We start from the raw sequence: 20,480 nt of genomic DNA on the forward strand, positions 1-20,480 counted from the left end.
AAAGTTAAGCAAGGGATTTTTTTGTCATGGCAATGCAACAAACGTGAGAAACTTTACTTGAGAAGCAAGTGTAACGACCCGAGTGGGCCGTTATGCAGGTTCTTTAACATACTCAGGACGGGGCTGTCATGACTGACGGCAGATGCAACAAACAAAGGAGAAAAAACAACAAAACAATAAAGTAAGCTCAATATTAATTTATTAAGGCAAGTATTTACAAGTGAGTCAGGTCTGGTAAAAAGATAAAAACCATAAGTACAAAAAAAGCCAAAAGGCAGCACTAAACAAAATCAAGTTAAATAAACAATTAACTTCATAATCAAAAGTAGCTTTAAAAAAAAGGCAAAAATAAACAACAGCAGGCAGAAAAAAAAAAAAACAAACATACGTCCTCCATCGGGGCACCAAGACAGCCCTCAGCTGCGCAACAGGGACAAGAACCCACCAACCAGAATACCCCGATGGAGACGTCAGGACAGCCTCACGCTGTCATCAAAGATAAGCAGCTCGTGGTCACACGACACGACACGACTACTCATGGTCACACGACTCCACCTCTACACTCCACCTCTACGTCGTGCTCCACTTTGTAGGCGTGCTCCAATTTGCTGCTCAAAAACTCGACCAACGTCGACTCAAAAACTGCCTGCTGCTGCTGCCACTGCCGCTACCTTCGCTGCCTACCAGACCCGACTGACGAAAGAAAAACGGCAGCTCACCGACGAGAACATCAAAACAAAAAAAACTTGAAGGTAAGGAGGCAGCAATCCACAAAAGGGAACGAGCGGGGAACCAGCAGTTCCCGCAAAACCATCACTTAACGTGACAGCAAGCAAAATGTAATCAAAATTTTCGTTTTCTGGAAAAGAAAACTATTGTGCCCGCTTTGTCCATCCGTCCGCACTTTGTCCGTACTTTTTTCTGTCCGTCCTCAGATCTTAAAAACTACTGAGGCTAGAGGGCTGTAAATTGGTATGTTGATTATCCACCCTCCAGTCATCAAACGTACCTAATTGCAGCTCTCTAGCCATAGTAGTTTATGTTTTATTTAAGGTTAAAGTTAGCTATAATCGGACTTCTGCCAACGATATAGGATAGGCCACCACCGGGCTGTGGATAAAGTTTCATGGGCCGCGGCTCATATAGCATTATACCGAGACCACCGAAAGATAGATCTGTTTTCGGTGGTGGCCTTGATTATACGCTGTACAGAAAACTCGATTGCGCTGAAGAAACTTCGGCGCATTTTTTACTTGTTTTACGTAGTTCACAAATCGAATCCTCCTCAAACCCATGTCAAGGCAAATCTGCCCGTCACCTAAATTCAATCTCGGAACTATATACTTTCCCCCTCGGCGCATTTCAGATCCAATACCGAGAATTAAACCGCGATTTAATCTGCCATTCCCCTGTGATACAACTTACAATCGCGCCGGTGAGCCCGAGATATACGAACCCATCCTCAGCTCTTAGTTTAAATTAAGATGGGTCCCGTTTGAGGACTTTGTCCTTGTCGTATTGTCCTGTCTTGCCCACAGTGCAGTCTGTCTGTCGGGGATTAATGAAGTCTTGCTGTTTGATATTACTTATGATGAAGGTCAGTTTGATAAATCGTCTATTAATCATTTTATAAATTAGTTTGCTTATTCTGTTTATTGACGTTTCTTGGTTCTTACGACAATTTACGTGGTCGTTATCAACTTTGATAAAATTAATTATCCACCTGTAAATCGATATCTAACTCACCACAAATACTTATTAAAAATTGTATTTGAAATTGATATTTGTTTCTTATACGTTCAGTTATTATTATTATTATTATTATTATTATTATTATTATTATTATTATTATTATATTATTATTATTATTATTATTATTCAGAAGATGAACCCTATTCATATGGATAAGCCCATCGTGGCCAGTGACTTGAAATTCAAGCTTCCGAAGAATGTGGTGTTCATTCGAAAGAAGTAACAGAAGGTGATGGAAAATACAGAAAAAGGAGCCATGTTATTTGAAAAACAGATAAATTAACAAAATAATTTAAAAAATAAAAGCGTTAGTAAAGTCTTAAAATACAAGTTGAATTGCTTGAACCTCTGAAGTTCCAATTGCGCCACTGTTTTGTAATTCATTTATGCAAGATGAAATGGCAAGTCCATTACTCCTTCGTTTCCACAACATCCAATAGCATTTCCAAAGGTCATTCTCGGTATAATCCTTTAGAGCAGTGGTTCTTAACCTTTTTCAGTGTATGCGCCCCTTTCAAATCAGCAATAGCTCTCGCACCCTTGAATTGCTGAAATAAAAAAAATTAATAATAATAATAATTATTATTATTATTATTATTATTATTATTATTATTATTATTATTATTATTATTATTATTATTTTACTTTATTATATTATATTTATATTTTTATTTTTATTCTTTGCCGAAAAAAATAACGTGCTTATATAAAAACATGTTTTGCTTTAATTATTCATAGGCATCCTCGCACCCCTTAGGAATCGGCCTCGGCGGTTCGAGCACCCCTAGTTAAGAACCACTACTTTAGAATTATCATGTACCATTAGCATCAGTAAGTAAAGGAAATAACGTTTGGAATCAGAGGTTCAGCTTAAAAACTATATTAGTTTCTCACGAAAACTGATGTTGCTCTTTTACTGGTTTTTCACGAAAATTATTTGTACTCCTTCATTTATGACTAGGAAACGTTGTCGGTGGTGGCCTGTCCTATAGCGTTGCCAGACGCACGATTATGGCTAACTTTAACCTTGAATAAAATTTTTAAAAAAAGTTACTGAGGCTAGAGGGCTGCAAGTCTGTATATTTGATGATTGGAGGGTGGATGATCAACATACCAATTTGCAGCCCTCTAGCCTCTGTAGTTTTTAAGATCTGAAGGCGAACAGAAAAAGTGCAGACAAAACTAAAAATGGGCAAACTCTCTGTTTTTAAAGAAAAACTATTTTAACTCTGTGTTTTATAGACAGAAGTTATAAAAGAGAAGATGATCGCTCAATATCACCCGGTTATCAGTATCCCTTTTGATGAAAACGTAATGAAGCCAGTAATAAAATTAATTTACCTTACGTAGATGTACTCTACTAAAATGTAGTCATTAATATATGTAGAGATATACAGTATAATTATATACATATATATATATATATATATATATATATATATATATATATATATATATATATATATATATATATATATATATCTGTATATATATATATGTGTGTGTGTTTTGTGTATGTTTGTATAACCGTTATACGTACATGCATACTTATCTCACAAACAAATGGCATTGCTGTATTGTAGCTTTAATTAAATTTGGATAAGCTGAAACCAGAATATCTCACCACTGATACAGGGGATAATCTAAAGCCTTTTGTTACACCGCAAAAAATTTCCGCGCATTTTAAATCCGGCTTTTCATTTTCCTGACAACATTTGAACGTCATGTTCGTACACTTTCACTAAATGAAAGGATTACATTTCCTCTCTTTTATTTATTATAACAATTTAGTTATTCGTTAATTAAATAATTTTAGCCTTATGAATATATCTGTGATTTCTAAATAATTCAATGTGGACGAAAAAAAAAATCTCTGTACGTATAATAAGCTAGAATATTATATGGTAGAAGGATGAAAGTAGAAATGTAGAGGATGAAAAAAATTCCTTTTTTTAGGATGATAAAGAGGTAAAAAAAACTAGAGAGGAAACAAAATGGAGACGATGTCTTTAATCAACGAAATGCATCTAATATTTCATCTAATATTTCACAACCCTTTAATGTTTTCGTGTTTTTGTTTCCAGGGCACTCACGATGAGACTATGTTTTTCCGATATATACTAAATGAAATCCTCTCTCTCACTCTCTCTCTCTCTCTCTCTCTCTCTCTCTCTCTCTCTCTCTCTCTCTCTCTCTCTCTCCACGTTTACAAATACGCCAGCGACAATAAGCATGGAACAGTTTTTATGGAATACATTTCTAGTTTTGAGAAAAAGGAAAAAATATTGCTTAAATTGAATAGTTTCAAGACTGCCCGATTAATGCCTCCATTTGTTAAGAGATGAGTGTATCCGACAATAAGGGAAAAAGATGAATATAGGAATGAAATATAAAAGAATTTCATTTACGTTTCAGTTTATATACAAGTAATAATTATGAAAAATGGAGCAACGATAAAAGTGAATGGAATGATAGTAGGTAAAAAGAAATAGAGATAAAAGAGCCTTAGTTATGATTGATAACCGTTTATAAAAGGATTTGCATATGTAGCCCTTTTAGCAAAATTACAAGCTTTGTATTCAAACCATCATATGCGTTGAGTAGATATTCTAGATTAGTGAGAACAATTGCTTTGTTTTCAAAGCTGATCTCGAGAACTCTATTTATATTGCAGTTAGTTCTTTTAATGCTTTTCCATTAAAATAACTAAACCTGAATTATACAAACCTCAAGCATAAAAGTTTTAAGTCTTCTTTATCTGTTTTGGTGATGGTACTAAATGAGTCTATTTCAGAGATTTTCTTGTTATTGCTGGACTAATGGCACCTCAGTCATCTTGGCAAAATTCCTTGAGGGGGTGTTATCCATTTTTCCCAATAATTTAAAATTATGATTTATCCCATCCTTTGACTCTTAATGACTGCCTGTCTTCCGTAAGTTTTATTTCATTTGGAATCCCCTGTCCTGTTAAGTGTCAGGTTCTCGGTATTTTTCTGCGCTGCTGAGCACGGAATCAGTATGTGCCATCACAGGATTTTAGTCCCTCTGACTTGAAATGCATAACCCCATGACAAATAAAGCAATGTTTCGAACACGTAATTTTTATGCCCCAAATTAATTTTGGTCGCTGTAAGCAAACTATGCTGATGGACCGCTCTTCTCAGGAGACCGGAAACCTGCCTCTTGAAAAGAAATTAATTCCATTGCATTTGACAGCCACTGATTTCAATAAAATAATATTCATTATCGTTTGTTTTGCTCCTCAACAGGGCCAAACCCGATAGAATTCGTCTGGTCATCGATTCAACTCTTTCTTCTTCCTTCGATCTTTTTTCCCCCCATCGCTAGATGGCTCTCGCGTCGCTTCATCTGCTCCGTCGAGCTCAAGGAACAGAGTCCCTCCAAGTCTCAGGCATCCACTTTACTGCTACATTGACGGTAAGCAAATCAATCAACCTCAATTTGCATGATTTGTTGGTTGTTGCTTTCTCAATAGAGTTTCTGCTGACTCTGACATGTACCCTTCCATTAAGGCGGGTCTGTTTCTTTCTTCCTTCGCTTTCTCCCTTATTTTTCCTACTTTCTAGATATGTAAAGGCGTGTGGCTAACTCTCCAATTAGCAACTTTATCTAAAGTGCACCATCTGCCATTTATCATTAAAATTCATTAATAACGTTTACTATTCTATAATCTGTAAACATCAGCTTAATAGCAAAACTTTATTAGGGGGATAAAGTAGGAAAATTCCTTATGGAGAGTCTGTACATTTCTCGAAAAAAAAATATTCTTCCCTTTTTCAAGCTAAGGGTTGTACGTTACTGTATTCAATCTTATTTTTGGTAGCCTTAGTAAGTACTTTACATTAGGAGTTACTAGGAATTCATTCAGATTTATGCTATAATGATATTTTTAAGAAAGTTTGGTTGTAATTAGGTTTCCAACAGAATTCCTATTTTTCTTCTTTAAATATTGTGAGGATGAAATGTTATTTGATTTGTTTCTTTAGGAATGGGTAGAAATACTTCGATATGTCTCAGTTACTGAATATATATATATATATATATATATATATATATATATATATATATATATATATATATATATATATATATATATATATATATATATATATATATATATATATAATTCACATATATCTATATATACATGTATACATGTATGTATATATAATTATATATATAAATATATATATTATACATATATTTTTATTTATATGCATATATATATATATATATATATATATATATATATATATATATATATATATATATATATATATATATTTGCAAGAGCAGTACAACCACATCCAAACCCTTGAAATAACCCCAAGGAAAAAATATAAAAGATTTTGACCAAAAAACTGTTCCACATATTATCGCGAGGCGCACATGTGACTTCTTTTACAACTCGCAGCTTTTTTCTCCGGACCCATTCACAACAATGACAGCTGCCATGACAACAAAGCACCGTTGCCTCCGGACTATTCACTGATGCCTTTCCACTTTCCCCTGGAAAAAAAAAATAATATGTGCCACACAAAAAATTCTTCGAAACTTTTCATTTTCATTTTTTTTTTTTCCTCTCTGAGAATTAGCCTCAAAGAAACGGCAACAAAAGATTCGGGAATGCTGGTGCCTTTTGTGCCTGGAGTTGATCAAGTGATAAAAGACAGGCATACTGGCGGAGTGACTTTGGGGGTATATACAACCAGTAGAGTAGAAAGACAGAGACTCATTTCATCCTGAGTGGAAAAGAACTATCGTATTTTTTCATTAAGCGAGGCATACAAAATCCGAATAATGATTGTCCCCTTGCATATTCCCATGTGGCTATTTGTGATCAATGCAACCTGTGAGGAAAACATTATTATTATCAAAATTCTTTAAAACTGCATGCTCAAACGTGACAGATGTAATGAAAAGGCCTGAGGAATGTAAGTAGAGTGAAGTTGCCTCGTTCTAGATCTAATAAAAAACAACAGATTATACTCGGTTTCTTTCAATCTGTCCACATGCCTGTGGTGCTTGCGCATGGTAACACTGCGTCCCGGGCTTTAAATAGTTACGCTATGTGTAAGTTTTAGGTAAATAAAAGGATATCTGGGTGTTCATTTTGCAACTGAAGTGTTTTAATAATTTACTGTTTGCGAATTACACCGTTAATATTCGAAATAGGATATTGTTATTATTGCTGAATGTAATAATAATAATAATAATAATAATAATAATAATAATAATAATAATAATAATAATAATTTTGCTACATAAAATCAGTACATTATTGTTGCCGTAGTGAACAGCGAGAGAAGCAATTTTCCGGCCACCTATTCTGGCTGTTCCATTCGCCACCCCGAAAAGGCAGCTGACATTCAATAATAATAACAATATCCCATTTCGAATATTAACGGTGTAATTCGCATACGGTAAATTATTAAAACACTTTTGAGTGGCAAAATGTACACCCAGATATCCTTTTATTTACCTAAAACTTACACATAGCGTAGCGTAACTATTTAAAACCCGGGAAGCAGTGTTACCATGCGCGAGCACCACAGGCGGGTGGACAAGCTGATACAAAACAGATAAACAGTCAAGTAATAAATCAGCAAAGGACAATGTTCCCCATGAACTCTGCTCTTCCATAAATAGAGCATTACCACAAGACTATGTAAAAAGCCACAAAACATGGTTTGATAACATTGCCTTTATACTTAACACTCGACGTGGAGTGACTAAATTCAGTGCTTGATATAACCCAGCAACCGTACATAGTACCATAGATACCCATTTACACAATAGAATATGTAATAGAAAGGGAAGAATGATCGCCCGTAGCCACTAGGTTATTTTCTCACAGCACGCACTTTTGTACTAAAGTATGAGATAATTTCTACCTCAGAGCAAGAAAAAAAGCGCCGAAGTCTCTTCGGCGCAATCGAGCTTTCTGTACAGCCGCTAAAGCGTATAATCAAGTCCACCGAAAATAGATCTATCTTTCGGTGGTCTCGGTATAATACTGTATGAGCCGCGACCCAGAAGCACGATTATGGCTAACTTTAACCATAAATAAAATAAAAACTACAGAGGCTAGAGGGCTGCAATTGGTATGCCTGATGACTGGAGGGTGGATGATCAACATACCAATTTGCAACCCTCTAGCCTCTGTAGTTTTTAAGATGTGAGGGCGGACAGAAAAAGTGCGGACGGACAGACAAAGCCTGCACAATAGTTTTCTTTTACGGAAAACTAAAAAGCAAGAGACCCATGACTCGAATTAAAGGCAAGAGCGCTACCAACTGATCCACGACGGTTATAACAGCTTCTTGCTTTGAGTAAAAAATCTCAATATCTGAGAGAAAACGGAGAGAAATAGCAATATTGAAAAGGGAAGAAATTGTAAAACTATAATTTTGGGTTCCCATGAAGATATGAATGGCTGTTTAGACAATATAAGTTTTTCGGTTTTATTTATTTATTTAATTTTTTTTTTTTTTTTTGTAGATTTCTTGCCTTTACTGGTTTTTCTATTATTGTGGCTCTGGTAATGCCATTGTCTCTGGTCAGTAGACCGCAATAGCTACTAGCATAAAAATTGAAAAAGAACTTAGGGTGGGTTGATTTGATAATAGACAAGATGGAAAAAGAAAAACGAGGAAAAGTTTAATGTTACATTGTTTATTTCTTTTATTCTTTTTTTATTTTAGATAATATTAGACTATGCGTGCTCTTTTTAATTGGCATCTGTTAGAAGCTGAAAATGTTTGTGAGGACTCAGTATATACGTATTTCAGTGGGGGGCATCATAAAAGTATAGTCTTTTAGATTAATGTTAATAGGACAACATTTGGATAATGCTTTCCTTCAGCAAATACACAAAGTCTGCCTTCTGAATTACTGCGTCCGTCAGCGATATTTAAATCCATTAGATCTCACTCCCAACCCTTTGTACCTCGGCCATGATGTAAACACCAACAGAGGTAGCTCTTGAAGGGGGGAGAGAGCCACGTGCCTCGTTAAACACAGCCGCTATCGATCTAGAGGAACATGCACTCCTTTGCCTTTTGGGACGTGAAATAATAACACCAAAATGTTTACACTGGTTTACGCCCTATATCTACTTTTTCATAAAGCATGGGACATGCAAAACTCAAACTTCCCAGCCATAAGGAGGCAACGTACGTGGTTGTGATATTGGGTAATGAAAGGAAAGGAGAGAGTTTGCCCTGGGGGAAAGGTGGTGTTGTCCAGTTGAAGCATAAATGCTTTCATATTTCTCTGTTCCTTTCCGCTTCATAATTTATTTACAGTTTGCTCTGAATTAATAGTTCTCCTCGTAATCAAGTCAAATTCAAAGCAGTACATAATGGCAACGCATCTTCATAAGGTACAAAAATTAATACGTTGTGTGGTGTCCCAATATTATTATTTCACTTATTAAAACTACTCGTCAGTATATCACCTAAATGTATCATGTTCTATGTATTTTATGAAACAGTTTGCTGCACATTGAGAATGGATAAAGTCATTATTGAAATCACGAACTAGAGAACAGGATGAAGATATGGTAAACAAACGTCCTTGAGAAGGGAAATACACATCCTTTGAATACGAGACAAGAAAATCATAAAATAGATATTCAGTAAGGCAGCTGTGATTTCTTCCATGAGAACTAGCTATATTAGGACAGATATTATGTAGGCGAAACACATTTGTGACGATCCGAATGACCTCGGTTGTAGCGAAGCCATTTATTTCAAATTAGTCTAAACATACACATGACCTTAAGCGGGAGAATATTGCTGTAAATTCTGCGAATCTCAAAATATTACTGTGGAATATTTTCCGTTCTTAATTGGCTTTCTCCCTTTCTTCCTCGCTTTTCTAGAAATATATTACTCCACCGAGAGAGAGAGAGAGAGAGAGAGAGAGAGAGAGAGAGAGAGAGAGAGAGAGAGAGAGAGAGAGAGAGAGAGAGAAGACACAAAGGTTCAGTTGACACAGTTCTTGTTAGAGGTATATTAGAAATCCAGTTGACACGAACCTACGAGGAACAAAATTCGTGATTAATCAAACAAAAGCTCGGCAGCTTTTTTCACCGCCCCACGTGCCAAGTCCACTGGCACCGAAAGCAAATAGAAATAAAGCCCTAAGCCCTATTCCTCCTCAGGAATCAGGTTATTGGGTACGGCAGGGCTATTCAAGGAATGGCTGCTCTGTTTCTACAGGAAAAACGAAAGTTTTTTTTTTTTTTTTCTCGAGAATGAAAAATATGACTGGTAAATACTACTCGACTAGGATTCGAAATAAATTCTTGTCAACTGCGCATGCACCATGAAAGAATGTTATTTCGCAGAGCATAAGTATTAACCTTACATTCATTCATCTTCTTTTACATTAATCACGGACGAAAGTGTGAAAGTTGTCATGGTGGTTACAATTTGCATTAGTCAAGCTCTTTGATGTTTAGCAGTTATTGCGAAATTGTATTGTTATACCTTCTGATAAACTTTTCACTGAAAAATTGTAATTCGAAAATTAAAATAATTGTAAAAACAATCACCTCAGGGTGGGATTCAAACTGCACACCTGCCAGAGTGGGAAGTTGGGCTATTGATATGGCGATAGGCAAGCGGTAACCTTACTCTTCTTAAGCAAAGTGTAGGTTCATTCGAGGGAGAGTGTCTTCATTTAACCATTTCATACGCAAGGACATCGGTGGATTGAAAGTTCGTTGTTGTGGCATGAGATACATAATTCTTGAATACGTTATATATGTATATACTGTATGTGTATATATAATATATATATATATATATATATATATATATATATATATATATATATATAATGTGTGTATGTGTGTGTGTGTATTTATATATATATATATATATATATATATATATATATATATATATATATATATATATATATATATATATATATTTATATATTCATATATATATATACATATATACATATGCAACAAACTCTTAACTGCATTTTTTATCTAGCTCATACTTGCAGATACGCTTCCCTCAGATATCCTTGCTAATGAGAGAGAGAGAGAGAGAGAGAGAGAGAGAGAGAGAGAGAGAGAGAGAGAGAGAGAGAGAGAGAGATGAAACGGTGATACAGATATACAGATAAATATAGTACAGTCCTCGTCGTATAAATAAGAATGATAGTTAATGCAATTACATTTTATCACCATTATGACCAGACTTTGCAAACCTGATTTCCCCTCCTCATTTGTGGGCTTAGTACTCGGGAGGAATTAACTGACTGGAACAAAAAGGAGCCCAAGAGTAAAATTAAGTTCTGTCAGCTTGAAAGCAATTGCTAGGAGTGTCCCAATTTCCCATGGCCCTACTTGAAAAATGGGAGGATATGAAAGAGAATACTACTAATATTTCATTTCATGTAGTTTTTTTGTGCCCTAGAATACATAAAGATAGATAGATAGGTAGATAGATAGCTCTTAGTAATTCTATAAGGTAGATAGATAGTTCTTAGTAATTCTATCAGGTTGATAGATAGTTCTTAGTAATTATATATAATTTTTCACTTTCATTTCCCGATATTGTTGATATTATTGGTAACAGTAATAATAGTTGTAGTAATTATATTTAAGTGTTGTTCATGGAGACTCCGTTCTCTTAAGGACTTTTCACATAAACTGAAGAATTCCTGACGCAGAAAGAAAAACATTCGGTCGAGCAGTCAGTTTAGATCGATGACTTTACCTCTGGGAGATACCTGGTCAAACGTTCCTAACGTTTCTGGGGGATGAATCAATCTAAATTTTACCTCCTGAGTTTACTCTGTCTCCACCCCGCATGTTTTCACTTGACCTCATAGCAATCAATTCTAAAAGGCTTTTCTATCCAGGCTTACTTTACATTATCTCTTTTGTAACGCTGTATTTTGCAAGCGGTCGGAGACTGTATTTAATTTTGCTCGAATGGACTTACCCCGACTTCTGAAGCGTCTCCGAAGCTAAAGAATTAATTTGACATCCTTTCAGCAGAGGGCGAAGTTAATTAGCGAATGCTACTGTTCAAGTTAACGATGTACTTGTTAATTGTATATTAATAAAAGTCGCCTAAGGTGTGCGCTCGGTAACCGGAGGCTAATTAGAGATACGATGAGCTTCGGAGTCCAGGAATCTTTCCCTCCGAGATAATGAGGTTCATTTGGATGTTTCTTATTAGGGCGAAGTTCAACGGCGTCATTTGCATAAGGAATTACGTGTCAGTACAGTAAAGTTTCCTCCCCTGTCTTTAGGTACTTTGGAGTTGAGGAGTTAAAATGAATAAATACTTTTGAGTTTTGAATTAACCCTCAAAGCTTATCGTGGTCTGAATATTCTTGCGCCATGTTATTATTATTATTATTATTATTATTATTATATATATATATATATATATATATATATATATATATATATATACTATATATACATATACATATATATATAAAAATTTATGTATGTATATATATATATATATATATATATATATATATAATGAATTTTTATTATCATCACCGTGATTCATACATACAAGCATTAAGCTACGGATGCCGTTTAATATCCAAGTCGCTCTACCTCGGAAACAACCTATGTATGTATATGTATATCGAAGGGGAATTATTATAGTTAATAAGAAGTTCGTCGTCTCACGGGCTGCAAATACTTGCTCTCGATGGGGATTTGTACAAGATTATCGGTATCAACTTACACCTTTCTTGATAGCTGGATGGGCTAAGAAGTCACTGAACGTCGTGAGTTCACGTGCTCGGTAGTTCGAGCCCGTGAGACGGCGAACTTCTTATCAACTATAGTGGTTCCCCTTCGGTATGCATATGTATACATATATTATTTCCGAGGTAGAGCGAATTGGACATTAAAAGACATCTGTAGCTTAATGCTTGTACATATAAATCACGGTGATGTGATAAAAATTCATTCATATATATGTACTGTATATATACACATGTATGTATGTATATATATATATATATATATATATATATATATATATATATATATATATATATATATATATATATATATATATATATATATATATAAAAGATAAGAATATATATATATATATATATATATATATATATATATATATATATATATATATATACATACATACATACATACATACATACATACATACATACATATATATATATATATATATATATATATATATATATGATGTAAAATATATATATTTTATATATAACATATATACATATATGTATGTGTATGTAGATTTTTATATACATATGGTTAAATATATATGTGTGTGTATATGTATATATACATATATAAAATGTATATATATATATATATATACTATATATAACCTATATAGATACATATATGTATGTTTTGTAGATGTTTATATATATATATATATAAATGTATAAATGTATATATGTATATATATATATGTATATATATGAGAAAAGTTCACACATAAACATTTCTCTCTCTCTCTCTCTCTCTCTCTCTCTCTCTCTCTCTCTCTCTCTCTCTCTCTGAGATAGTCAACGAGACTTTAGGAAATCAGCTGTTTTCTAAATGAACTGTACCTCCTTCCAAGGGAAGTTAAACAAGCATGGAGATAATAAAAGAAATATATTGTTCATTTATAATTTTATTCTCAAGAGGAACGTTGAATGGTTTTAATACATGACTTACAGTTTAACAGTAGCTGATCGTTTATTAAAAATGCCCTTCAAACGCATTTGCAGAATGTTAAAAGAAAGGACAAACAAATTAAGGTCATTAAAGGTTAATAGCAAGCCGCCTGGACCTTAATTGTTATCAATAACCGGGAAATTACGATATAACGAGAAATCTATAAGTCTCCCTTTACTTTACAAAGTCTTCCATTAAAACATTTTAAAATCGTTAGGACTTAAGAGCAATAATGAGGACCTTCCCCTCACTCATTAATCGTGAATTGTGAGTAAATTCACTCGGGAGTGAAGGTCACCGCCTACGCCATGGCACCATGGCTGCAATTACCTTCCATAAAATCGTTAATTGCTTACTATTTACCGTAATGTGGTCGACAATATTACCGCTTAAGTAGCTCACGGGCATACTAAACTTAAATTGCTTTTGGCGTAAAGAAATATGATGAATTCGTCTCGTAAATGTCCATCTGTTACATGGCTGTGACGCCAAAAAAAAAAAGACCCAAAATAATTAGTTAATCAATCATATGAATAAGGATTTAGGTCATGAAAATGTATCACAGGAAACACCAAAGAACATATTTTTTTAAAAGTATTTATTATTGCAGATAACAGTGAGCGAAGATCGAAAATGTGCTGAAGGTAAATTTCTTGTGATGCAATAAATATCTTGATACTCGTCGACCACAGAACTGACTCCTTGTACGCAAATTCATGCCATTCACCTCTGTCTCACACTCACTCATGCGTTTCTCGTTGTTCACAGCTTTTCATTTTCATTACCCCTTTTTACGCCATCTATCTGGCCTTTTTTTAGTTTTCTGAAAAGAAACTATTGTGCCGGCTTTTTCCGTCCGTCCGCACTTTTTTCTGTCCGCCCTCACATCTTAAAAACTACTGAGACTAGAGGGCTAGAAATTGGTATGTTGATTATCAACCCTCCAGTCATCAAGTATACCAAATTGCAGCCCTCTAGCCTCAGTAGTTTTTGTTTTATTTCAAGTTAAAGTTAGCCATAATCGTGCTTCTGGCAACTATATAGGCCAGGCCACCACCGGGCCGTGGTTAAAGTTCCATGGGCCGCGGCTCATACAGCATTATACTGAGACCACCGAAAGTTAGATTTATTTTCGATGGCCTTGATTATACGATGTACAGAAAACTCGATTGCGCCGAAGAAATTTCGGCGCATTTTTTACTTGTTATATCTTCCTTCTCTCCTAACTCTTCCAAATAACGCAACTTATTCTCCAAGACATATTTCTCCATTTTCCCCCACGGACTATGTATAACACTGGTTGTCATAATGTATAGGAATCATGATAGACCTGATGTGGGGTCGAGGAGTCACCTGTCATAAAAAGAGCTGAAACTATTGATTTGTGTTAGAGCAGGAATACGCGAAGTTCCTCGCATTGTATTAGGGCCTTTGCTGATAGGCTTGAAGGCTGGTCCCACCCCATTGTATGGCCTTGGTATTCATGGAGAGGGATATCAACACCAGATTGTGTCATGCAAACTCGATCACCATCGATCTTCTGATGAGAATGACATACTGACCACAGAATCTGGTGTGATGGGTGTTTAATCATGAAGGGCTTATGGAGAAGTCTAAGCATGGTTATGTTAAGACATTTTGGATGTACTAAGCAAATGAAAGAAATTAAAAATTTCAAAACAGAAATGCAAATCAGAAATGTTTCAGATAGAAACTTTCCATTGGAAAAATTTCTTTTAGAGCGTGGAAACTTAGCTTCTGGATGAAAATATGAAGAGAGAACAGCTTTTTATTAAGGCATAAAGACAAGCAAGCCTCCAGATTTGTTCGTGTAAAGCGTGCGTGTATGTATAAATAAATACGTATACGTAGCACAAGTGCTGCTCCATGAGAGCTCTTTATGCAAGTTACTTAAAGGGATACACATATCACTCTATCTCTCTATTCCTTCACATAAATGAGCGTGAATGTAAACAAGTAGACAGACAGAAAGATAGACGAAGGTGAGCTACTGGCTAGAGAGAGAGAGAGAGAGAGAGAGAGAGAGAGAGAGAGAGATAGCACTTATGAAAATAGGTTAAAGGCCCTTGCAGCCGTCGATTCCCAAGAAATTAATTGCTAGTGTGAGAGAACCCCGAGGAATCACTTTTAATTGGTCCAGACCACCGATATGTCAAAGCGGAAGTAACCAAGAGTGAAATGGAATTGAAGATGGAAGGTGAAACGCTTGAGCCTTGGTCACTGGCACTGTAATCTCTTCAGAAGTCTGTAAGCATTACAGAAATTACAGGAACACGCGCAGTATGGTACTTTGAGAAAGAGAATTCTTGAGAGGCAATTACTAAAACATTCCCGCTAACACAAGATATATGGCTTGTCCCGATCGTTATAGAGAAGAGTTACATAAATGCAATATTTCTTTTAAAAAATGAAATAAAATAAAAAATAAAATTATCATTTACCTTATGATGAAAGGCAACGCAGCATGCTCTAATTTCCATTCTTTGGTTTTTGGGGAGAAATATACAATAAAATATTATATATTACAAAGATAAGTCTGGGATCTATCAGACGCTCCGAATAAAATTGTATAAAGAAAAATTAATTACAGACGATATTGGTTTTGGTGGTCAGAAGTAAAGAAAAAGATAAACGATTCATTGGTTTTTCGGCTCTTTTTCGCTTTCCAGAATGTTGTTTAATTCAATTAAAACAATACTGATGCAAAGATCTGGAAGCAAAATTGACACAAAATATCGGTTTAGAAATGTTCACCGGCCAGTGCTGTCATGATATTTACTAGATCCATCCAACCATTACAAAAAAAAAAATGTACTTTTGCCAAGGAAGGGGAAAGGAAAATCTAAGTTTTGTTGGTCAGAATTGAGAAAAAAATTTTAAAATCTTTAGATCGACTTTTTTCGGTTCATAACTTTTTGTTTCATTCAATTAATATGACATCAGTGTTTATTTTCTGAAGCAATATTTTTGACGTAAAAAACATTGACTCATAAACTAGATCGTGTAATTCGCTAAGACAGCATTATTAACATTTTATGAGGTGTGGGGATTAAGCAACCATACAAGACGACGAGCTAATCTAGCCAGGGTGTTCCCATCTCACCAGAACTTCTTTCACCCTTTAAAAAAAAAGATTTATTTTGAGCCAGAAAAGGAAAAGGAAAGCCCAGGTCGAAAGGAGCAACCCGTGATGGCAGCGTCACACTTCCTTTCCTCAGACGTATCGCTGGAAATTGGGGACAGCCTTGGGTCCGTAACTCCATTACCTCTCTTGGGTCTTCTCCTCCTCGAGTTGACGGATTTCAACTTTCTCGGCTTTTTTCGTCTTTTCCTTTTTCGCCACAGAAAACCCTCAGGGAATATTTGCAATGCAATATTAGCCATCTTTTCTTCGCGGAAATTCATAATACCAGGACGAAATTCTTGTGGTGCAGTTTAAATGAGTAATTGCTCCCGTTGTTTTTTTTTTCTTTGTTTTCTTACAAGAGACCCAAAGAAAAAATTTTTTAAATTTACCAATTAATCGATGTCATTTTTCGTACATGATGGTAAGGGACAAGAGCAGTTACTCTGAGAAGTAGAAGATATGGAAACAGCAGTACAACGCCGCGCTGGCATAAGGCCAGCTGAATTTAGAACAACGGCGTATGGAGAGTATTCATTACGTTCCTAAAATTCCGAGAGAGAGGAAATTTTTATTTTATAAAACGTTGATAATGAATCTTTTTTTTTTTGTAGCATTAATTTTTTTAATAATTAGCATCCTTTCCCAACTGAGAGGTACTTCAGAGAAAAACAAAACATCCGTCTGTGTCAAGATTATCCATCATCTCATTAGTGGTTGAATCTTGGGGTAAACTGCCTGTGCAGAAAACTTACGTAATTACATTAGATGGTGTAAATGATATGAACTAAACTAAAAATAGAAACAAGTAAAAAATGAGCCGAAGTTTCTTTGGTGCAATCAAGTTTTCTGTACAGCGTATAATCAAGGCCACCGAAAATAGATTTATCTTTCGGCGGTCTCGATATATTGCTGTATGATCCTTGGCCCATGAAACTTTAACACTGGCCGGTGGTGTCCTACCCTATATCGTTGCCAGAAGCAAGATCATAGCTAACTTTAACCTTTAAATAAAATAAAAGCTACTGAGGCTAGAAGGCTGCAATTTGGTATGTTTGATGATTGGAAGGTGGATGATCAACATACCAATTTGCAGCCCTCTAGCATCAGTGATTTTTAAGCTCTGAGGACGGACAGAAAAAAGTGCGGAGGGACAGACAAAGCCGGCACAATAGTTTTCTTTTTAGAAAACTAAAAAAGCTGACGAAAGAAGATTGCTTCCATAAACAGATAAATTGTTTCCTAATAGTTATCGCCTGATAACTTGTCTGTAATAACGAAAAAGGCACGATTTTATCTTCAACTTAAGAGAGAAAATTTCGACAATTCTCTATTGTGGTATGTAAACATGAAGAAAAGTAAGAGCATTGAATTATGTTTTATATTTTTCTTTATAAAAAAATGAGGTTATAAATTGGCTAGTCTAAGAAAACAGTAATAAACGACTTCAAAACTCTTATTCTCTAAAGCTCTGAGTTAAAAAGAAAACTATTGTCAGAAATGTTCATTCAAGCCTTTACCCCTTAACGGAACCTTCAGATATTGAGGAATTGTGGTGTACCTCCTCATACCTCCTCAGCACTTGAACGATAAGCCTTTGTCCCTTCGAATTCTCTCCCTTTTTCTAGCGACTAAACATGCCCCCGGCCATTCCGAATTTCTACCGGAATTCTCCAAGGCTGAATTCTGAGCTAAAGTTTTAGAATGAAATTACAGGAATCTTCCAGCCCTGAGCTGTTTTGATGTAACCAGTCGCTTTGAGTATACGACCGAATATCTGTATTGGTATGTACTGTTTTGGGTTTTTATCGTATACTGCAATATACAGTCACTCTTAACCGCATAACCAGTATCATGAACTTTGATCTGTCCCCTGTCACATAATCTTGTTGCAATGTTCCATTCCTAAAAATGTAGACTAGGAACACTTTCCTTGGCGCGCTTATTCTTCAGTCTTTATTCATTTGATGATTCTTTACGGATTGGTATTTTGTGTAAATAAATGATCGGATGAACCAATTGTATTTGTACCACAATTCTTTATTCTTTGCCAGTCACATTGGAACATTCAGTTTTGCAGTTTCAATAAGAATAATTGGTTTGCTTTTTATGGTCTCTGTGTCATAATTGGCCAAACATGAGTAGGAGATTAATTCATGTTCTGCTTTGATTTGTTTTCAACTGAAGCCATTCAAAGGATGTCATATTTTTCTCTTATGGTGCAAGGTGCTTACGTCTTAAGTCTTTCAATACTCTTCTTGCCTGCTAAACGTTCCATCCACATACCCATATTTTTCTGACTCAATCAATTACAAGCACAAAGGAATCTCCATTTCTGAATCTTTTGTAGCTGTTGGTCTGGGACTCATTCTCAAAAAACAAAAAAAAAAGAATTTCATGTGTGGTCCAATTTTTTTTTTTTACCTCAGAGAGGGAAGAGGTTTTCATTGAACATTCCCAAGGCAGCGGTTCTTGGTTGTCATGACAACCGTCAGCCGTTTTCAATGGCGAGAAAAAAAAATAGGGTACGAGCTGTAAGAGAAGTCACATGTGCTCTTCGCGAAAATATTAAATCTTTTTTCTTCGTATCCGTGATTTTTCAGGGTTCGTTTTCGTGGCAGAAATGTGTTTGCATTTCTCGCATATACTATGCATATATATATATATACATATATATATATATATATATATATATATATATATATATATTTAATACGCAGGCATTAGTTGAAATATGAAGATACCAAACGCTTTCGTGAAATATATTTCAACATATTTTCGAGGTACAATGTCAGCGAGCAGATTTAGACGTGATATCTTGACTGCTTTGTTAATATACAATTTTCAAATTATTGACTTAAATAAAAGAACAACCACAACTTAATGGGAACTATGCTGCCATTTAAGAAATATTGTGAACCGAAAGGATAAAAGAAAACGAATTGAATATAATAGTTGGACAACTATTATATTCAATTCAACCAGGCAGAATGAAATGCAAAAAGGAGATTAATATTTAAGTCAAGAGAATTAAAAACTTCAGTAGTATACAACACAAAGTACAAGACAAAGTTAAAAAGAGGTACACTGGGAAATGCACTTCTCTTGGAGATCACTACTATATATGGAAAAAATCCCCCGTGGATAATATGAGGCTATCAGTCGAGAAACATGCCAAGCGCCATCCTGGGTCAAAGTATTTTTTTATTTAATTTATTATATTTTAAAATGGCACTTGGCATGTTTCTCGACTGAAAAGCTCATATATGTTATGAGTACTTTCTTCCTGCTTTAAGCATACTTACAAAATTGTTGCTTGTCTCATGTCCATCCACGTTCATGCGGAGAAACCCATGACACGTATTGACAAGATACTTACAAGTCGAACTGCCTTCCGTCTCGCTGTTAATGAGAACGCACCCGTTGCGTTCGTTAGGGAAGAAAGGCGATTGTGTCACGGCCTACTTCGGTGTTGTTGTAGAGAGTCCTTCACTGCACTCTGAAGTATATTCCTGGAAACTACAGGAAGTCCTAACGAATCCTTCTACTCTGGAATACATCCATGTCTCCTCGTGTCACGGAGGATGAGCCTCTCGAGCGTAATAAGGATTTTCTGTCCTCTCTCGAGGGCTTGGTGATGAAAGTCGTGGAGGATGTTTTTAGATAAATGAGGATGCGGAGGCGGGAAGTTTCATGGCTGATAAAAATTGGGTAAATTTTCCCAAAGTGTGAAAATAGATAAATATACTGTGAGGATGAAAAATTGTAATTTTGCCTTGATATAAAAAATTTCAAAGAAAGCACTAAAGAAATTACGTTATGGCGTAAGAAGATAAAAAAACA

At 35.2% G+C, this 20,480-nt stretch overlaps 1 protein-coding gene across 1 annotated transcript in view; it reads left to right on the plus strand.

Moving 5' to 3' along the window:
• The window catches only part of LOC136848926 (uncharacterized), a 501,001-nt gene that overhangs the window by 438,065 nt on the left and 42,456 nt on the right, over positions 1-20,480 (plus strand). Inside the window, exon 10 of the mRNA XM_067121743.1 lies at positions 5,022-5,190. Within this exon, the coding sequence (XP_066977844.1) occupies positions 5,022-5,188 (167 nt within the window). The 3' untranslated portion in view covers positions 5,189-5,190. The remainder of the gene's footprint in view (positions 1-5,021; positions 5,191-20,480) is intronic.

The sequence above is a fragment of the Macrobrachium rosenbergii genome, chromosome 20 (assembly GCF_040412425.1).
Source record: "Macrobrachium rosenbergii isolate ZJJX-2024 chromosome 20, ASM4041242v1, whole genome shotgun sequence".
Lineage (NCBI taxonomy): Eukaryota > Metazoa > Arthropoda > Malacostraca > Decapoda > Palaemonidae > Macrobrachium > Macrobrachium rosenbergii.